General features: G+C 47.2%; 1 protein-coding gene across 1 annotated transcript in view; it reads right to left on the bottom strand.

Moving 5' to 3' along the window:
- Positions 1-7,018, bottom strand: part of DNM2 (dynamin 2) — a 1,995,561-nt gene extending 1,988,543 nt beyond the window's left edge. The window contains exon 1 of the mRNA XM_044082335.1: positions 6,942-7,018. Coding sequence (XP_043938270.1) covers positions 6,942-7,018 — 77 coding nt within the window. The remainder of the gene's footprint in view (positions 1-6,941) is intronic.
- Between the last annotated feature and the right edge of the window lie 12,063 nt (positions 7,019-19,081).

Here is a 19,081-nt window from a genome sequence, read left to right as displayed (position 1 = left end):
TGCACCTCGGTCTCCCCTGTTGCAGAGTGACCGCAGTCACAGATCCTCCCACTCCTCTCGTTCCTCTAGACTCTTGTACCACGACGTGGAGAGAGTGGTCAGTAAGTTGTTGAATGTCGCAGGCACTGGCCAAAATGTTATGCAGCCCTCCTCAACAGGTGTCTGCTCCGCCCGCTTCCATCGATGTTCCTCCGACTCCTCTGAGCTCGGAGCCGGAGTTTGTTTGGGCTCGAATCGTGGAACTGTCAGCACCGATAACTATTTCCCCTTCAGTTCCATCATCGGCTCTGATCCCCACGATGGTGCCTTCTGTCGCGGGATCTGGGCGCAGAGACTCCCTCGTCGGCTCAGAGGGGGCGAGTGGCATCGGACCCTTGTCCAACCCCGTTCTCCCTCTCGGAGCTTCGGCGCAGGTGAGCTCGGCTCCTACATCGGCCTTGGAGCCATTCCCCTCAGTGCGGAGGAGGATTCCGGTTTCCTCGGTGCCTGAGCCTTCTTTGCATCGTGGCAGGGATGCCTTCGATGTCATGAGGAGTGTACTGGCCCCTGAGTCAGCACCACGTTTGACCCCACTGTCTCCGTCCCCTGTAGTGCCTGCGTCAACCTCTGTCCCAATTCCAGACCCCAAGCGTGGGGAACCGACACTCTAGAGCACCCCACTATGTGTTTCCTCTTCTTCCAAGGCCTCCCCTGATCATTCAGAGGAGGCCCCTCGGAAGAGGAAGTGCAAGAGGAAGCACATTGACTCCCCTGAGTCTGTCACTTCGGATACGGATTTGGATGAATCGGAAGGGTCCCCGAGATCCCCCTCTGAAGATGTTTCCTTTTTGGACATCTTAGAAATGCTTAGGCAGAGGGGGAACTGGACTGCCCTAGCCCCTACTGAGGACGAATCTGTATTCCTGGATGCGTTTGGTTCCCACCCTTCCACCTCCTGGGTGTCTCAGCCCTTCGATCCACTAATGTCTGTGGTGGCTTGAAGGGCTTGGTCAGCCCCGGATACAGTGGAACCAACCCCGAGGAGGCCCGGCAAGTTTATCACTGCACCCCCTGACAAACAATTCCTTACCAAGGGTGTTCCCGTGGATGCCATGGTAGTAGCAGCGGCCACTAAAAAGGCATTAGCGAAAACTTCTTCCTCTGTCCATCCTCCTAACAAGGAGTCTAGGACTATGGACAGATATGGGAAGTGAATGTTTGCTTCAGCGACCTTCTCCATGAGGTCACTGAATTACAATTCCATTTTACCAGGCTGCAGCAGGATTTCCTGAAAGAACTTGGAGATACCCTCCAGGATCCATCAGCTGAAGGGGTTCAAGCTAAAGTAGCTTCTCAGCTGGCGACCCTTAATTCGGTAGTTAACTCCTCCATGAGGTTCATTTCCTATGCAGCCGATGGTGCGAGTAGAGCTGCAGGTACAGGCGTGGCCCTTAGGAGACATGCATGGATACGGCTGTGTAATTTTGCGGAGCCCTTTAGAGAGTCATTCACCAACAGCCCCTTTGACGGTTCATTTCTCTTTGGACCACAGGTGAAGGACACTCTCACTAGGTGTGAACAGGAAGGCAAGACTCTCTCTGCAGTGGGAGTCCGTTTTTCCATTCCTTCCAGACCATATCCCAAAGGTCAGAAGAGTGGAAAAATGTGGTTTCGGAAATCCCAGGGAGCCTCGCCTGATACACGTAGTGATTTTTCCTCCAGGAGCAGAGGAGGAAATGACAACAGACGCCGCCCTCAAGGCAGAGGGGTCCGCAGAACCAGGGCACCAGAGAATCGTTCTCTGACAAGCCCTTCCAGCATCCCTGAAGGGTTGCCCGTCTCTGGAGGCAGTCGGGGAAGACTTTCACTGTACCCAAAAGCCTGGCAAGACATTATGCGAGACAAATGGGTACACTCAGTTATATCCGGAGGCAATGTAATTCCCTTCTTCCAATCTCCCCTATCGTCAAGCAAATCCCCCCCCAGATGTTCCACCCAATCTGAGGGCCCAAGCAGTCATAGAAATTTCAAGACTGCTAGAAAAAAGTCATCCAGGAAGTCCCGGCAGACCAACTCGGATCCGGAACTTACTCAAGGTTGTTTTTGGTACCAAAAAAGACAGGGGACTGGAGACCAATTTTGGATCTCAGCAGACTAAACAAGTCTGTTCAAAGAACAAGGTTTCAGATGGTCACGCTTCAGTCCATTTTACCCTTTTTGGGTCAGGACAATTGGATGTGCTCAATAGATCTCCAGGATGTATCACATCAAGATGGACAGGCGCTCCAGGAGATTCCTTCGCTTCCGGCTGGAGCCAGTCATTATCAGTTCAGAGCTCTGCCCTTTGGTCTCACCACAGCCCCCAGGATGTTCACCAAATGTATGGCAGTGGTCAAGGTTCACCTGAGGCGTCAGGGATTCCAGGTGTTTCCTTATCTAGATGACTGGCTCCTTACTGCTACTACCAGGCATCAACTCCTTCAAGCCAGGGACTATACAATCGTAATTTGTGCCCAGTTAGGCATTACTATAAATTTCAAAAAAATCTGCCTTGTTGCCCTGTCAATCTATTACCTATATAGGAGCAGATGTAAATAGAAAAAGTATGTCCGCAAGGCTACCGCCGGACAGGGTGGCCACGATTCGGCAGCAGGTTCATATCCTCATGCAATGCAAAAGGGTACAAGTCCGGTTGGTCCTTCAAACTCTGGGTTCTATGGCGGCGGCATTTCTTCTGATACCTCTGGCCCGTTTTCACATGAGAATCCTTCAGTGGCTTCTCTTCACACAGTGGTCCTTTCAACAGCTCCCCATGTCTCACATGATCATGATTACAGAAACTTGCAAAAGACACCTTTCCTGGTGGATGGTCTCTCCACTAGTGTCTCAGGGCAAACCATTCACCCAACCCCCTCCGGTTGCCACAGTGACCACGGATGCCTCACTGATAGGGTGGGGGGGGGGGCATTATCAGGGCAGGACAGTCCAAGGCACTTGGCAGCCTCACGAGTACCATCTGCACATAAATGTCTTGGAGATGAGAGCCATGTTACTAGCATTGCAAGCACTTCAGGACTCCCTCCCTCCTGGGACCATTGCAATTCAAACGGACAACATGTCAGTAGTGTGGTACATCAACAAGCATGGGGGAACCAGGTTCTACCCCCTATGTCGAGAAGCACTCAGACTCTGGCAGTGGGCGATTTCCTCCCAACGATTTCTGATTGCGAAGCACATCCCTGGGAAGTCGAACGTCATAGAAAACAGGCTCAGCAGAGCTATTCTCATGCCTCACAAGTGGTCTCTGAATCAGGTAGTTGGGGATCTCATCTTCCGCAAATGGGGACAGCCTTGCTGCGATCTGTGTGCAACCCCCTTCAACACCAAATGCAGCAACTATTTCTCTCTTTTACCGCTTCCCGGTCACCCTCCCAGAGATGCTCTAGTCCACGATTGGCCTCAGGGACTTCTTTATGCCTTTCCCTCTTATACCCAAACTCATACAGAAAGCGATGTTGAGTTGCAAAATGATCTTCATTGCTCCTTACTGGCCTCGACCGATTTGGTTTCCGTTCCTGCACTGTTACCTCCTCGAGCAGCCCTGGACCCTGGATCCTATTCCAGACCTGCTGATTCATCAATCAGGAGAGCTGCATCGATCCCTCCAAACACTCCAGCTCACAGCTTGGTTGATCCAATTCCAACCCTAGCCAGGCTTCCCAGCATTTCCCCGGCTGTGCGTGAAGTTATTGTCTCCTCTCACAAATCTGCTACTAGGAAGACGTATGCTAGCAAATGGAAACGTTTCTCTTAGTGGGCAGAGGCTAGGAACATAGATCCCTTTTCAGCCCCAGTTCACAAGATCTTGGAGTTCCTAACTGAGCTTTTTCACTCTGGGTCTGCTTCTGCCACAATCAGGGTTCAACTAGCAGCCATCTCTATCATGTTGGTTTTTCCAATCTAAATATCATGTCTCATAAGCTATGTAAAGCTTTTCTCAGAGGGACTACTCCCCTTGAGCCCCCAGTGAGAGATCCCCCTCCTCCTTTGGGACCTTAATTTGGTACTAACCTCCTTGATTATGTCCCCTTTTGAACTGGCAGCTTCCAGCTCCCTTAAGTTTCTATCTTGGAAAACTCTCTTTCCAGTAGCTATTACCTCAGCCAGACGTGTATCGGAACTTCAAGCACTAAGTGTTCGTTCTCCGTACTTAGTTTTTCACAAGGATAGGGTTGCTCTGAGAACGAATCCCTCCTTCCTTCCTAAAGTGTGCTCAGAAAACAATCTAAACCAATCCATAGACCTTCCAGTGTTCTTCCCTAACTACACCAACAAGGCAGAATACAAGTTGCACCTTTTGGATGTTCATAGACAACTTTGTTTTTACCTGCATAGAACGAAGGGTATAAGAAAGTCGGACCAACTCTTCCTTTCCTGTGCTAGGGGCAAAAACAGGGTCTTCCAGTTTCCAAAGTGACCCTGTCCAGGTGGTTGTCTCTCATTATTACCTTCATCTATCAATTAAGAAACAAAGAATTGTCTTCCAAACCAAAGGGTCATTCTACTAAGGCTTTGGCCACTTCTGTAGCCTTCCAGTCTAGGTTGCCCATGGACTCTATTTGTGCCGCTGCCACATGGGTAAATCCTCATACCTTTATTTCTCATTACAAATTAGACATGGCCTCCAGGAATAGAGCTAACTTTGGTTCCACTGTTCTGAAGAGTTTGTTCCAATGAGCCACCCAGGATCGTAGGTGCTAGGGACGCTGTCCCAACAAGCAAGAAACGAAGGCGAGATAGACAACTTAACATAAAGAAGTTATGTACCTACCATAATGTTCCATGTTTATTCTCTTCATCTCGCCTTCTTTCTTGCATCCCCCCTCCATCCCCCTGTTTTATTGGACCGAGAGGAGTTTAGGCTTCACCGGCTGAGTATTTTCTGGTTTGTTTCCTCTACTGATTTCTAGAGTATAACAGATATTCCCAACCTGTTAGTTTGGTCAGGTTATTCTTGCTATGTCTGGGGTTAGCCATTACAAACGAGATCTGGGTAGCTAGCGCAAGGCATCATGGGATAAGGGGTAGCCTCGAGCCAGTAAACAGCTCTCGAGCTATAGAAGATGGCCGAGTCAGAGCCGAGGGTAGGCTCCGATCCCAACAAGCAAGAAAGAAGGTGAGATGAAGACAACTAACATGGAACATTATGGTAGGTACATAACTTCTTTTTATGTTTGGCTCAGGAATTTTTGGTGTGCCAGTAGTGGTAAGGTCTTGTTGGTTTGGACTTATGTTTTGTTGAGCAGCAAACTCGATCTGAAGGGAGGAAGGAGACGGGAAGCATTATAGATAAGGAGAGGAGCTTGGAACTCGCATCAGATGCTAATGATGCGGCCGTGTCGGATCAGATTCGGATCCATAGACCCACAAGTTGAAGACAAATGAAGTACAACTACTCAGATGGAACGTTATGGTGAGTACATAACTTATTTTTTGCTGGTCGTCAGGTTACTTGTCTTTTCTTTCCCTTTCTGTACTATTTCATAGTACTCCTTCTCTACTATTGCTGGTATTGTTTCTTTCTTACCCTTCTTTTTTTGGGTATTTCTCTCTACCATAGTTGTTCGTTTATTTTTTCCTGTTTAGTTTAAAAAAAAATAATTATCCTGTTTATTTTTTGTAGTGTTCTGTTTTTCTTCCTCACTATTGAGATATGTCAGACAAACCCACAGGCTTTAAAAAAATGCACTTCTTGTGGGCATAAGATCCCAAACTTGGATGCCCACAAGAGGTGCATGTGTTGCCTTGGAGCTGGGCACTTGGACATGTCGTGCAGAATCTGCTCCATGTTTAATCAGAGAGCTTTGACTGACAGAAGGAATAAGCTTATTTTAAGGGGTCTTCTTCCTGTGCTTCCATTCCTGGGGGCTCAAAGCCCAAGCAAACGTAGTAAATCTGCTCCTTTAGAACACCAAAAGCATTCTCCCTTGAAGTCCCATAGGTCTTCATCAGAGTGGCTAATAAAGACTAGGAAATTCTCAGATCCAACCCCTCTGGATCCGAAGATGTTTCAGCATACAGATCTGAAGTGTTTGGGTTCTAAGGTTTTGGCTTTTACAGTTATTACGATCAGTCCAACAGTTCCACCCTCAGATCCTAAATCATTGAATCCAAAGCTGGGTACTTCCTGTACGAGTGCTACTCCCAAATTTATTATGAAACCAGTTTTGCCCACCTTGCCTGTTCAGCTTCTCCAAACACCACAGAAGTATTCCAGGTCCCCACCACCTCTTCCTTTAGGTCCTCCAAAAACTTGTCAGAAGCAGATGAGGATAGGATGATGCAAATGTTTCTCAGAGCTCAGATCTAGATGCAGGTCTTACAAGCTGCATCCCCTGTCGGATCAGTGAGTATGCCTGTTACATCTAAGACAATTATTTCTCCTGCTCCGATCTGTCCAGTGGTTTTGGAGACCAAGGATCTAAGATCCCTGATTGGCTCTGCATTGGATCCGAGGAAAGTCTCTTCCTCCACTCTGTTTCACTGACTGGTTCTGCTCCTGTACCCTCGGCTCAGAATGGGTCTCAGAGCCAAAGTGTCAGTCTCAGATATGGGAGGATAGGTTTGGCTTCAGTTTTGTCGGATCCATCCTTCCCCTCAGAGCTTTGGCACTAGACAGTTCAGATCCAATTCTCCCCTCTTGGCTCAGATCTGGGGGTTGCCTAGATGTACCTTCTTAGGAAGCTTCAGCTCTGAGCGGGCTGGTCAGGGCTTCTCCTGGTCCTTTGGCCTTCGAGGTGGTGGAGAGGCCTTTTACTCTTCATAGAGAACCATGTTCTCATGTTTCGGATCATTCCCCTTTTTTCTCATCGGTTCCGAGCTCTGAGTTGGTCAGACCTATTCCACAGCTAGTTCCACCACGTCTCCAGCCAGGTCCAGTGTAGGAACTTCCCCTGTCTTACGATATCTGTCCAAACCATTCCACAGAAGAAGTGCCCCGGAAGAGAACGTGTAAGAGAGGAGGCACAGACTCCGCCATGGAGGCTCTCATGGAAGACACCAGTTTTGATGAAGGAGAGGGATCACCCAGGTCAACACCAGATGACTTCTCCTTTGGAGGTATTCTAGATATCCTGAAGCAGAAGGGTGGTTGGCCATCCCAACCCCCCCCAAAGAATCCGTGTTCTTGGAGGCTTTTGGTTCTGGCCCATCTACATCTTGGGTAACCCACCCTGGTGGATAAGTCTATTGCTCTGGTTTCCCGCTGGTCATGGAAAGAGCTGGATACTGTCGAGCCGATCCCCAAGTGCCCTGACAAGTTTTTTTGGCCCCAGCTGCAGACAGACACCACTGGAGCAAAGGAGTCACAGTTAATGCTGTGGTGGTGGCAGCAGCCACTAAGAAAGAGCTAGCAGGGAGTCCAGAGCATTGGATAGATTTGGAAGGCAAGTGTTCACCTCTGCTACTTTTGCTCTGAGATCACTTAATTATCTGACGCACTTTACTAGGCTTTAGAGAGACTTGACTAAAGAACTATCGCATATTTTGAGTCCGTGTCTGCTGAGGGTTTCAAAAGGTCCTCCTCTCAACTGGCCCCTCTTTTTTTTTTTTTTTTTTTTTTTTTTTTTTTAGTCTGTTTCAAACACTTCGATGAGGTTAGTCTCTCTCACAGTTGAAGGGACCTCATGAGCAGATGGTTATGGCTTCACCATAAGGAGACATGCCTGGACGCAGCTAAGCAACTTTGCAGAGCCCTTTAAGATGTCTTTTGTTAATGCCCCTTTTGATGGCACTTCCTTGTTTGGGACATGAATGAAAGATGTGCTTACCCGCAACGAACAAGAAGGAAAGAGCCCGTCTACCATGGGGATCAAATTTTCTATGCTTTAGCAGACCTTCTCTAGGAACCAGAGAGATGGTAAGAAAATGTGGATGTTCTTCGTGTTACACTGTTGCAGTCATCACATTTGGGTTATCCCTGCCAGGGTAGCCCTCGGCCGGCTTGAATACCAGAGATTTAGTATTTCTGTGTCGGTTGCTGTCGCTTGAGGACTGCCATCAGGTCATCAGTGGTATAAAGGAAGGCATCCAACACCATTACATCAGTTTTTCTTGCCGTGGAGCCTGAAGCAGTTTGCACGAGAGCTGAACTGCCGCTACCAGAGTTTCGTTTCCGAATTGAAGTTGAAGTCTTCGAAAGCTAAGTACCCCATTGGGGATCCTTTTTTCTTGCACTAACAAATGTCAGAAAAAGTTAATTGTCTCGCCTGTGGATAGCAAATACTACACCGGGACTTCCACGCTTAGTGCGTCGCTTGTCTAGGCCCAGACCATGGCGTCCCTCATTGTCGCTTCTGTGCTTTAACGCCAGAACTATTCGTCGTCGGGCCCTTATTGTAGCCAGATATTTCCGTTTACAGTCCTCATATTTTGATATGGCTTTGGTAAGCCATCTGACAGGAGATCTTGCAAAAAAACGTAAAGATAAAGACAGAGACAAGACCGCACAGGACCAGACCTTCCGACGGCGCTTCCGTTAAGCTGGTCGTCAGTCCACTGGAACTCAGTGAGGCACTTTCGCCGCCTCTGATGCCCGCTTCAGTTAATTCACAGGCCACTACCAAGACCCTTTCAGAGTCCGGTATGCTGCAGAACTCTTCTTCGTCTAAGGATCCTGCGGTCATCTCTACCTTAGATGGGTCTGGAGCCTCTGTGCAGGCACCGGCTTCTGAGGAAGTCCTTCGCAACACCGAATCCCAACATAAACAGACGGCTTCTTTCATGGCTACTGTTCTTTCGAAAACAACAGAGTTCCTTTGGCCCAGAGGTCGAACCACACCCAAGAAACAGACTACCCATTCTCAGGCGCCTGGTCCCTTGCCTCAGTCTCAAATACTTAAAATGGCAGAAGACCTTAGCATGCTGATTAGGGAAGCCAAGCCACTCCCACAAAAAGGAAGAGATCTGTCTCCAGTAGTTTTGTCTGAACAAGAGTCAGATGAATCCGATGCATCTGACTCTGAAGACATGCAGTCCCTTCTCACATATGAGGATTTTGATGCAGAGGAATTCATTCCTTCAGCCTCTCCTCCCGAGGATTTTTCCTTTGGGGAAACACTGCATACATTAAGGGAGAATCTCCAATGGGAGAGTCAAGACTATCCACAGTCTAAAAAGAGACTCCGAGAGTTCCTGGACCTTCCACAACACAGGCCCTTAGCCATCCCCACAGTCCTAGATGTGGTGGATGATGTCTTCCTTGAATCCAGCTTGACTCTAGACACCCTCCCTCCTGCTCCAAGAAAACCAGACCGGTACTACAGAGTCCCTGTCTCACCCAAATATCTTTTTAAAAATCCAACAGCTGACCCTGACGTCGTTACTCAAGGGCCTAAAGTGATTAAAGCAACCTCAGCTAAGAATCCCTACCCCTCCGACAAGGATTCCCAAGCACTGGACAGAGGGGGTAAAAAAGTATACACCTCAGCTACTCTTGCTATCAGGGCACTAAATTATCAGTTCCATATGCTTAAGTATCAGCAACATACCTTGGAACTCCTTAAATAAAAAAATGTTCTTTCCTGCTTGGGCAGAATTTAAAGATTTACAGGACTTAATGCATTCTGCTGGTCAGGTAACTAAACGCACTTCGTACTGTGGTTTTGATGCCCTAGAAGCTTCTTGCAGGGTAGCAGTCAACGGATCTGTCATTAGAAGACATGCATGGCTTAAGGAACACCCCCTGCCAGACCATGTAAAATCAAAATTGTTGGATGCACCCTTGCACAACGATAACTTGTTTGGCACTAAAGCAGAAGAGGTCTTAAAAAAAGATGGAAGAAAAAGCAAAATCTATGTGACTCTAAAAGATGTCTTACAGGTCCAGCCCCCTAGGTTCAGCAGGCATTTTCCCTCCAAGCACTGGTCCTTTCCTGCTCCGAATCGACAGGACCAGCCTAGGCCATGTGGAAACAGACCCCCCCCCCAGACAGCAGCCCCAGGGGGTGCAGAGATCTAAGCAGTGGACTACCTCCACTTTAAAATCAGGGAATTCTAAGCGACCCACTTATGGTAAGAACTCACAATGACTTGCCCCTTCCCAACCTCGCCTCTGCCCACCTTCACATACCCCTAGGAGGAAAACTCTCCTTTCACTCAAGCACCTGGGTCACCCTTACGAAGGACCCAATGGGTTCTGAACATTGTGTCTCAGGGGTACAAATTCTCCTTCCAACCCCAAAAGGGTTCCCAGATCTACAACCAAATCAGTGGGCAGAAGCACAAAAGCAAATCCATTCCCTGCTCTCCTTGGGGGCAGTAGAGTACGTTCCTACAGAGCAGCTAGAGCAAGGCTTCTACTCCAGACTTTTTCTGGTGCCCAGAGAAGAGAGCACCTGGCACCCCTCCTCGATCTATCCATTCTAAACACCTTTCTGGTGATCCCAAAATTCAAAATGCTCACCCTCCAGCAGGCGCTACCCATGTTGGCCTACCACCACATTCCTATCGGGGAGTCCTGCAGAAAATATCTGCACTTCAGGGCAGGATCTCAACACTTTCAGTTCTCTGTGCTTCCCTTTGGCTTATCTACTGCTCCCAGAGTTTCCACAAAATGCCTGGCTCCACCCATTGCCTTTTGCAGACAAAGAAGTATTCAAATTTACTCCTACTTGGGCGACTGCCTTGTTCAGGCAGACAGCCAGGAAAAGCTGCTCAAAGATCTGACCTTTGTAAAGGATCTACTAACCTCCCTAGGGTACACAATCAACGAAAAGAAATCCAAACGGGTATCCACCAAAAGGATAATCTTCCTGGGAGCAAGTCTGGACACAGCATCCCAGATGGCATGCCTTACACCAGAGAAACAAAATTTTCTATCAGCTTACTTCTCTCAACTGGCCACCAGCCCCCAGCTTTCTGCAAGGAAAATCCTGCAAGCCCTGGGGTTCATAGCCTCTTGCATGCTCCTCATTCCATATGCCAGGCTGCATATGAGGAAACTTCAGTGGTACCTAAAAAGCCTTTGTTGTCAACACTCTCAAGATCTGGAAACTCTTCTACGTATTATTCCTTGCCTGAGCTACGAATTTCTTTGGTGGGCAACAGCCTGCTCCCACAACAAGGGACTGCCTTTCTCCCCACACCCCGCCACCCAGACCCTCACCACAGACTCATCAGACCACACTTGGGGTGTACACAGGGCCAATGGAACCCCCAACCACTCCCCCTGTACATCAGTCAGAAAGAGATGATGGCTGTGCAGCAGGCCGTGATGGCTTTCAAACCCCTTCTCTCCCCAGGGGTTCTCTTGATCAAAACAGACAACACCACTGTGATGTGGTACATCAACAAGCAGGGAGGGACTCACTCCTACCCGCTGTGCAGGCTGGCCATGACCCTTTGGTTCACAGTCTCTTCCATGCAAATACACCTGTTAGCACAATACTTGCCAGGCTATCTCAACTCCCTGGCAGACCAATTAAGCAGAAAGCTCTTGGACCCGCACGAGTGGCAGCTCAACCAAAACACCTTCTTCCTTAATACCTCAGAAATGGGGAAGCCCCAGAGGTCGATTTCTTTGCCTCCCACACCTACCATCAGTTCAGCAAATTCTGCATCAGGGAGCATCACTGCATGGCTTGGAAAGTGGGTGCCCTGTCCTTCCCCTGGGTAAACTTCTCTGTCTACGCCGTTCCTCCCCTAACTCTCATTCCCAGGGTACTGCTCAGAATGAGGGAGGAAAAAACAAGGACCATTCTCATAGCTCCAGACTGGCCCAGACAGTACTGGTACCCCTTGCTGCGCTGCCTGTCCCCCGCTGCCCCCATCGAATCTTCCTCAGATTCCAAACCTCCTAACCCAGAGGGAAGGGGAATTCATGCAACCCCAATTGTAGGTACTCAGTTTGGCAGCTTGGCTTATACCCTAACCCCTTTCCAATCTGCCATCCTCAGTAAACAGGTTCTGGACGTTATCCGAGAGGCCAGATGCCCTAGCACCAAAACGTCTAATGCAGATAAATGGAAAAGGTTCTGCACCTGGATCCAAGCTAAGGGGGACAATACATCACAGCTCTCCATCCCTCTCATCCTGGATTAGTTAGCTGACCTACACAGTGGTCTCTTTCTCTTCTATAAAAATTCATGTCTCTGCTATTTCTGCTCATTTTCCCACTGAGCAGCCTCATTTTTCACAACCTCTGAATTGAACAGTTTCTCAGTGGGGCTAGCAACTTGAGGCCCCCCAGAAGGGTACCAACACCAGCTTGGGACCTTAACTTTGTCATGGAAAAGCTCAGCCTCCCCTCTTTTGAACCAGCTTCTTCTGCAGAGCTAAAATTTCTCTCCTGGAAGACAGCCTTCCTCCTGGCCATTCATTCAGCCAGAAGAGTCTCTGAGCTGCAAGCACTCATGGCTGTGGAACCCTTCATCATCTTCCATGCAGACAGGGTATCCCTCAGAACTAATCCATCCTTCATGCCCATGGTGGTGTCCAGTGTGGCTCTCAGCCAATCCATCCATTTACCCACCTTCTTTCCTAACCCCCAAAACAACCCTAGGGAAGCCAAGAACAAATGGATGACCTCATAGGCTGCCTTAATAAAGGTACGGTGGGATGTCGGTGAAGAAGCTGGACTACCAGTAAAGCCTTGAGAAAGGCTGTGCGTATCCAAGCGCTTGTGGTTGAAGGCTGAGTAAAGCCTTTAGAAAGGCTTTGTATACAGGTCGTAGGTCCGGCTGGTCAGGTCGCCTGGTGAGAGGAACTGCTCATTTTCCCACTGAGCAGCCTCTTTTTGGTTGACACATGAACAGTCCCACAGGCTTTTACTGCCCCAATGGCAGGGGACACTACACACCTAATGTCAGAGGTGACTGCAATGTCACAGGAGTGGTTTACAGGGAAGCGTGCACCAAATGCAACGCTTTCCATGTGGGCAAGATGGTCAACTCCCTTAAAACAAGGATAGCAAAACACCTACATGACTTAAAATACTTAAGTGACAAACCAGCTGGCAGTGCATGCTCTCAGGAACCTGGGACACGATATGTTTACATTTCATGTTCTTGAACACATCCCTAAGTCCCCACTAGGTGGGGACCACAACTCGCTGCTTGAGAAGAGGGAACTCGAGAGGCAAATACATTTGCAGGCAAGGAAAGGACCAGGCCTTAACTATGCAGAATCTTTGACCCCGGTCTTGTATCTCAGAAAGATACAGCACTGTATACCACAACCTCTGCGCCTGGACCTCTAACAGATTTACAGACAAAATGTTACCTTTCGTGCGACGGCCAGTTTTGATTTCACCAGTCTACCTCCAGCCCACAGTCTGTAACTTCCCCTGGAATATTCAGACTCATTCGTTTTTGGTCAGTGGTTCTTTAATATATATTTTTTTTGTCTTTCATGTTTTCTACAATGGTTCAGTATTACTGTTTTTTTTCGTGTCTTTCTGTCTTTTCAGGTTACATATCAGTGCCTTTTTAAGATTTTTTTTTAATTAACAGCCCTCATTCAGTTCCACATCTTAATACATTAGTTATTTAAGAATTTTTCACTGTTTTGTTGCTCTTTTTAGTTTCTGTATCATATTTTTTGGATATCTAGCCTGGTTCTTATTTTTTGGTTTTCTAGCCTGTTTTTTATTTTACATACTTTTTATTTTACATACATACATGTTGCTATTTCTCTAGTATGCTCGGCTTTGCTTATTATGCTCTTTTAGATCATCCACCATCCTGACGAAGATTTCGAAAAGTGTAGCCTGACCATGTATTTTACCAGCAAGGGTTGATTTTTTTCCAGCAAGACTATTTTCAGTTAACTAAATTTTTGTAGCTAATTTTAGCTAATCTCCAAACTTCACTATTGTAGGTTTAGAGTGATTCTACTAACCATGTATGAGCTTGCTCAGGGTATCTAACCTATCCGATTGTAAGGTGTGATGTCAAGTTGTCGTGCCCAATCACAATAAAGGTTTTTTCACCCACACTTGATTGGCCCCCACTGACACACCCCCAGGTACTCTTATAAAAGGAAATCCTCAGGATCACTCTTTCCATTAAGGAACTACGCTTCGATGATGATTGTACTTCTGGTACTTTTTACTTCAGTAAAGTATGACATTCTAGAATCTTAACTTCGACTACGTTGATTTTTTTGCCACCACAGCGAGCAGAGCTCCTTAGCCGAGCCACATTTATGTTGTTTTGCCTGTTTTTGCTGTGTGTTTCATCTTTGATTTCTAGCTGCCGCACTTGCGGTTCCTCTCACCAGGCGACCTGACCAGCCGGAACTACGACTTGTATATGAAGCCTTTCTAAAGGCTTTACTCAGCCTTCAACCACAAGCGCTTAGGTACGCACAGCCTTTCTCAAGGCTTTACCGGTAGCCCAGCTTCTTCACCGACATCCCACAGTACCTTTATTAAGGCAGCCTACCTGGTCATCCAGTTGTTCTTGGCTTCCCTAGGGTATTTTATTCGTGGACATTTTTTCTCCTCTGCATAGGAGCTTAAATACCCAGGTCCCACAGACAATCATTTTCCAACCCCCAAAACAAAGGAGAAAGGTTTCTGCACTCTTTATAGATGTGCTCAGACAGCTCAGATACTATTTGGACAGGGCTAAACCCTTCAGAAAGTCTGATCAATTGCTGGTTAGCTTTGCTTCAGGGGCAGAAGGCAAAGCCACCTCCAAGTAAACCATTTCCAAATGGATAGCACACTGTATCCATTTCTGCTGCAAACAGCATGGCAAGCCTCTCCCCAAGGGGGACAGGACACACTCCACCAGGGCAGATTCCACCTCTGCAACTTTCCTCAGAGGAGTCCCCACCAGGGACATCCTGGAGGCTGCCACCTGGACATCTGCTCATACTTTTACCAAGCATTACCACCTGTCTCTCTTCTCCAAATTCAAGGCAGGGTTTGCCTCTGCAGTCTTGCAGGGCATGCTAGCCAGCCCCTAGCTTCCTGGACTGCCTCCACCCATTTCCTCAGGTTTGGGAATCTACCTAAATGTGATGACTGCAACAGTGAAACACGAAGAACATAGTACAGCTGTCCTTCATGTTTTATGTTTTTCGTGTTTCACTGTTGCAGTAATCTCACACTTGGGTTATCTGCCTGCAGGTAGCCCTCAGTCGGCCTGAATACCTGAGACTTAGTATTTCTTCATCAGTTGCTGTCGCTTCAGGACTGACGTCAGGTCGTCAGGGGTATAAAAATAGGCAGCCGACGCCATTTCATCTGTCTTTCTTGCCTAGGAGCCCGAAGCAGAAGCAGCTTGCACGAGTGCCAGTCGGCCGCTACCTGAGTTGTCATTTCTGAACTGAATCATTCTGAAGTCTTCTAAAGCTAAGTACCCCATTGCGGATCCTCTTTTCTTGCTCTAACTGATGTCAGAAAAAGTTAACAATTGTCTTGCCTGTGGAAAGCAAATACCACACCGAGATTTCCATTCTTACTGCATCATCTGTTTAGGCCCAGACCATGACGTACCTTGCTGTCAGTTTTGTGCATTGTTCAGCACCCGAACTATTCATCGTCTGGCTCTTATTGTCGCTAAATACTTTCGCTCTCTATCTCCATATTCTGAAATGGCTTCGGTAAGCCATCCGACTGCCGATCTTATGAAAAAACGTAATAATAAATACAGAGACAGACTGCACAGGTCCAAAACTGCTGACGAAACTTCTGTTAAGCTAGTTGCCAGTTCGCCAGTACTTAGTGAGGCGCGTTCACAGCCCCTAATGCCCACTTCGATGGATTTGCAGGCCACTACCGTGACCCGTTCGGAGTTCGGTATGCCGCGAGACTCTTCCTTGACTACGGAACCTGCAGATATCTCTAGCTTGGATGGATCCGGAGCCGCTGTGCAGGCACCGGCTTCTGAGGAAGATGTTCTTAGTGTTTCACTGTTGCAGTCATTACATTTAGGGTAATCTGCTGGCAGGTTGCCCTTAGTCGGCCTGATTAACAAAGTCTTGGGTCCTGCGTCGGTTGCTGTCTCTTCTTCCATGACGTCAGGTCGTCAGGGGTATAAAACATGCAGCCAACGCCATTACATCAGTCTTTCTTGCCGTGCGGTGCCCGAAGCAGAAGCTGTTCGCAAGTGCCGGTCGGCCGACTCCTGAAATTTTCGTTTAAAAGCTAAGTACCCCATTTCTTGCTCCTTATCGATGTCAGTAAAAGTTAATAATTGCATTACTTGTGGAAAGCAAATACCTCCTATATATTTTAATTTGTACTGCATTCCTTGGGTAGGCCCTCACCACGACGTACCTTTTTGTCAGTTTTGTGCTTTATTTAATCAGCACACTATCCGTCGTCGGTACTTTTTGCCTCTAAATATTTCCGTTCTCAATTTAATTATCCAGAAATGACGTCAGTTAGCCATCCGACTACCGGGATTCCAAAAAAATGCAAAGAAAAAGACAGAGACAGGCCGTCGAGGTCCAAAACTGCCGACGACGCTTCTCCTAAGCCAGTTGCCAGTTCGCCGGTACTCAGTGAGGCACTTTCACAGCCTCTGATACCCGCTACTTCTGACTCGCAGGTCTCTACTGAGACCCATTCAGAGTCTGGTATGCCGCGAGATGCTTCACCTATGGAAACCGAGGATGTCTCTACCTTGGATGGGTCTGGAACCGCTGTGCAGGCACCGGCTTCTGAGGGTGTATTCAAGCCTACAGACTTGCATATTAAACAGACTCCACCTTCTATACTAAGGCCTAAATCTCGATCTATGTCTAAAAAAACGATCCCCAGGCCACATGTTCAGGCCCCTATGCCTACAAAACAAATTATCAAAATGGCTGAAGAGCTCATTTTGATACAGAACAGCCACATGTTCTCCCATCCTTTGATTAAACAATTCCTCAGAGTGGCTTCTAATGTCAGACCTCCCAGAAGGCCACCCACTCCAGCCTGGGACCTGAATTATGTTTTGGAAAAACTTACTTTAGCACCTTTCGAACCTGCTGCTTCAGCAGAACTAAGGTTCCTCTCCTGGAAGACTGCTTTTCTCCTAGCTATCACCTCAGCCAGGAGAGTTTCAGAACTTCAGGCACTGATGGTCATTGAGCCCTTCATCATCTTCCATGCAGACAGGGTCTCCCTGAGGACTAATACCTCTGTTATGCCCAAGGTGGTATCTATTATAACTCTCGATCAGGCCATAAATATATGTACCTTCTTTCCTAACCCTCAAAACAAGGGGGAGAGTATTCTGCAGTCACTAGAAGTGCACAGACAGCTCAGATACTGTCTGGGCTGTACAAAATCCTTCAGGAAAACGGATCAACTACTTATCAGCTTTGCCCCAGGGGCAGAGGGGAAGCCCATTTCCAAACAAACCATTTCCAAATGGATATCACACTTTATCCGTTTCTGCTACAGATTACATGGAAAAAAAACTCTAAATCTATTAGAACCCATTCCACTAGGTCAGCCTCCACTTCCACAGCATTCCTCAGAGGAGTTCCCACCAGGGCCATCCTGGAAGCTGCCACGTAGACTTCTGTCCATACCTTTACCAAGCATTACCACGTACCTCTATTTTCTATGGCTAGGGCAGGGTTTGGCTTGGCAGTTCTGCAGAGCATGCTGACCCATTCCTAGGTATCTTACCAAGCCTACCACTCCTATCCTCTGCTGTGGGAATCCCCCCACAGGTGATGACTGCAACAATGAAACATGAAAAACAGTTGTGTACACTTACCATAAATGTAGATGTTAGAGTATATTCACTGTTGCAGTCCTGGTTTCCCACCCTCCTTCCCTCTTATATCTTTCTTTTTTTAGGGAGACATAAGTTTCAAAAGGACTTTTAGCCACCAGGACCACTTTACCATATTTACTTGGGCCTCTGACGGGTTAGGGGAAGAAAAACTGATGTAATGGCGTCAGCTGCTCTCCTTTATAGCAATGACAACCTGACGTCAGACAGCATGCGACAGCAGATAACGCAGAAAAACATTGACTCTGGTATTCAGGCCGGCCGAGGGCTACCACAGCAGGGATACCCCATAGGTGATGACTGCAAAAGTGAATATACTCGAACATCTACATTTATGGCAAGTGTTCACAACTGTACCTTCTTCAAGCTCTAACCAAGGCCCCTTTTGAACTGTCAGCATCATGTCATTTGAAGTATTTATCCTGGAAGAATGTATTTTTGGTAGCAATTACTTCTGCAAGAAGGGTAATTCCAAGCCCTGTCATGCAAATCACCCTACCTGATCTTTCATAAAAACAGAATGGCACTGAGAACAAACCCCTCATTCCTACCCAAGGTAGTCTCTGAATCCAGTATTAATCAGTCCATACAATTACCAACCTTTTTCCCTAATTCTTCCAACAAGGGAGAATGTGCACTTCATATACTAGATGTACACTGACAGCTACGTTTTTTCTTCACAGAACAAAAGAATTTCAAAAATCAGATCAATTATTTGTAGCCTTTTCACAGATCTGTATGGGCTATTCAGTTACTAAGGTTACTTTAGCTAAATGGCTGAGAGACTGCATCACATTCATTTATCAATCTCAAGGACTTCCAGCTCCTCAAAATACTTCAAGCCCACTCAACAAGAGCTGTTGTGACATCAGCAGTTTTTCACGCCAGAGCTTCCCTAGATGACATCTGTGCAGCAGCCACATGGTCTTCTCATCATACCTTTATCACCCATTACAAATTGGACCAGGTCTCAAGGAGTTGAGCATCCTTTGGCTCTATTGTGTTTCGGAATATTCTTCCATGAGACCTCTCAAGGCTAAAGTAGCTGGGGATTCTGTCCCACCGTCAAGGATTAGGTGAAGATTGACAACATCAGGTAAACAAATTGACACCAACGGAGACAATAAATCCAACCACATTTGTGTCAATTCGTTTATTTGGTTTTGAGTTCGTTTTGAGTTTGTTTTAATTCAACATCAGGTAAAGAAGTTCTGTCTTACCAAAATGTTCCATCTGTGTTTTTTATCTTCACCAGTCCTTGACATACCCACCCGCCTTCCCCATCCTAAGACTCTTAGTGGCTCTCTTTAGTCCTGATCTAGTTTCTCATTAAGTACTCTTATATGGCCTCTTCTCTATTT

Source organism: Protopterus annectens, chromosome 9.part0 (genome assembly GCF_019279795.1).
Source record: "Protopterus annectens isolate FY-2018-M chromosome 9.part0, PAN1.0, whole genome shotgun sequence".
NCBI classification, from domain to species: Eukaryota; Metazoa; Chordata; order Ceratodontiformes; family Protopteridae; genus Protopterus; species Protopterus annectens.
Note: the sequence above shows the minus strand (reverse complement) of the source record. Positions and strands in the feature narration are given on the sequence as shown.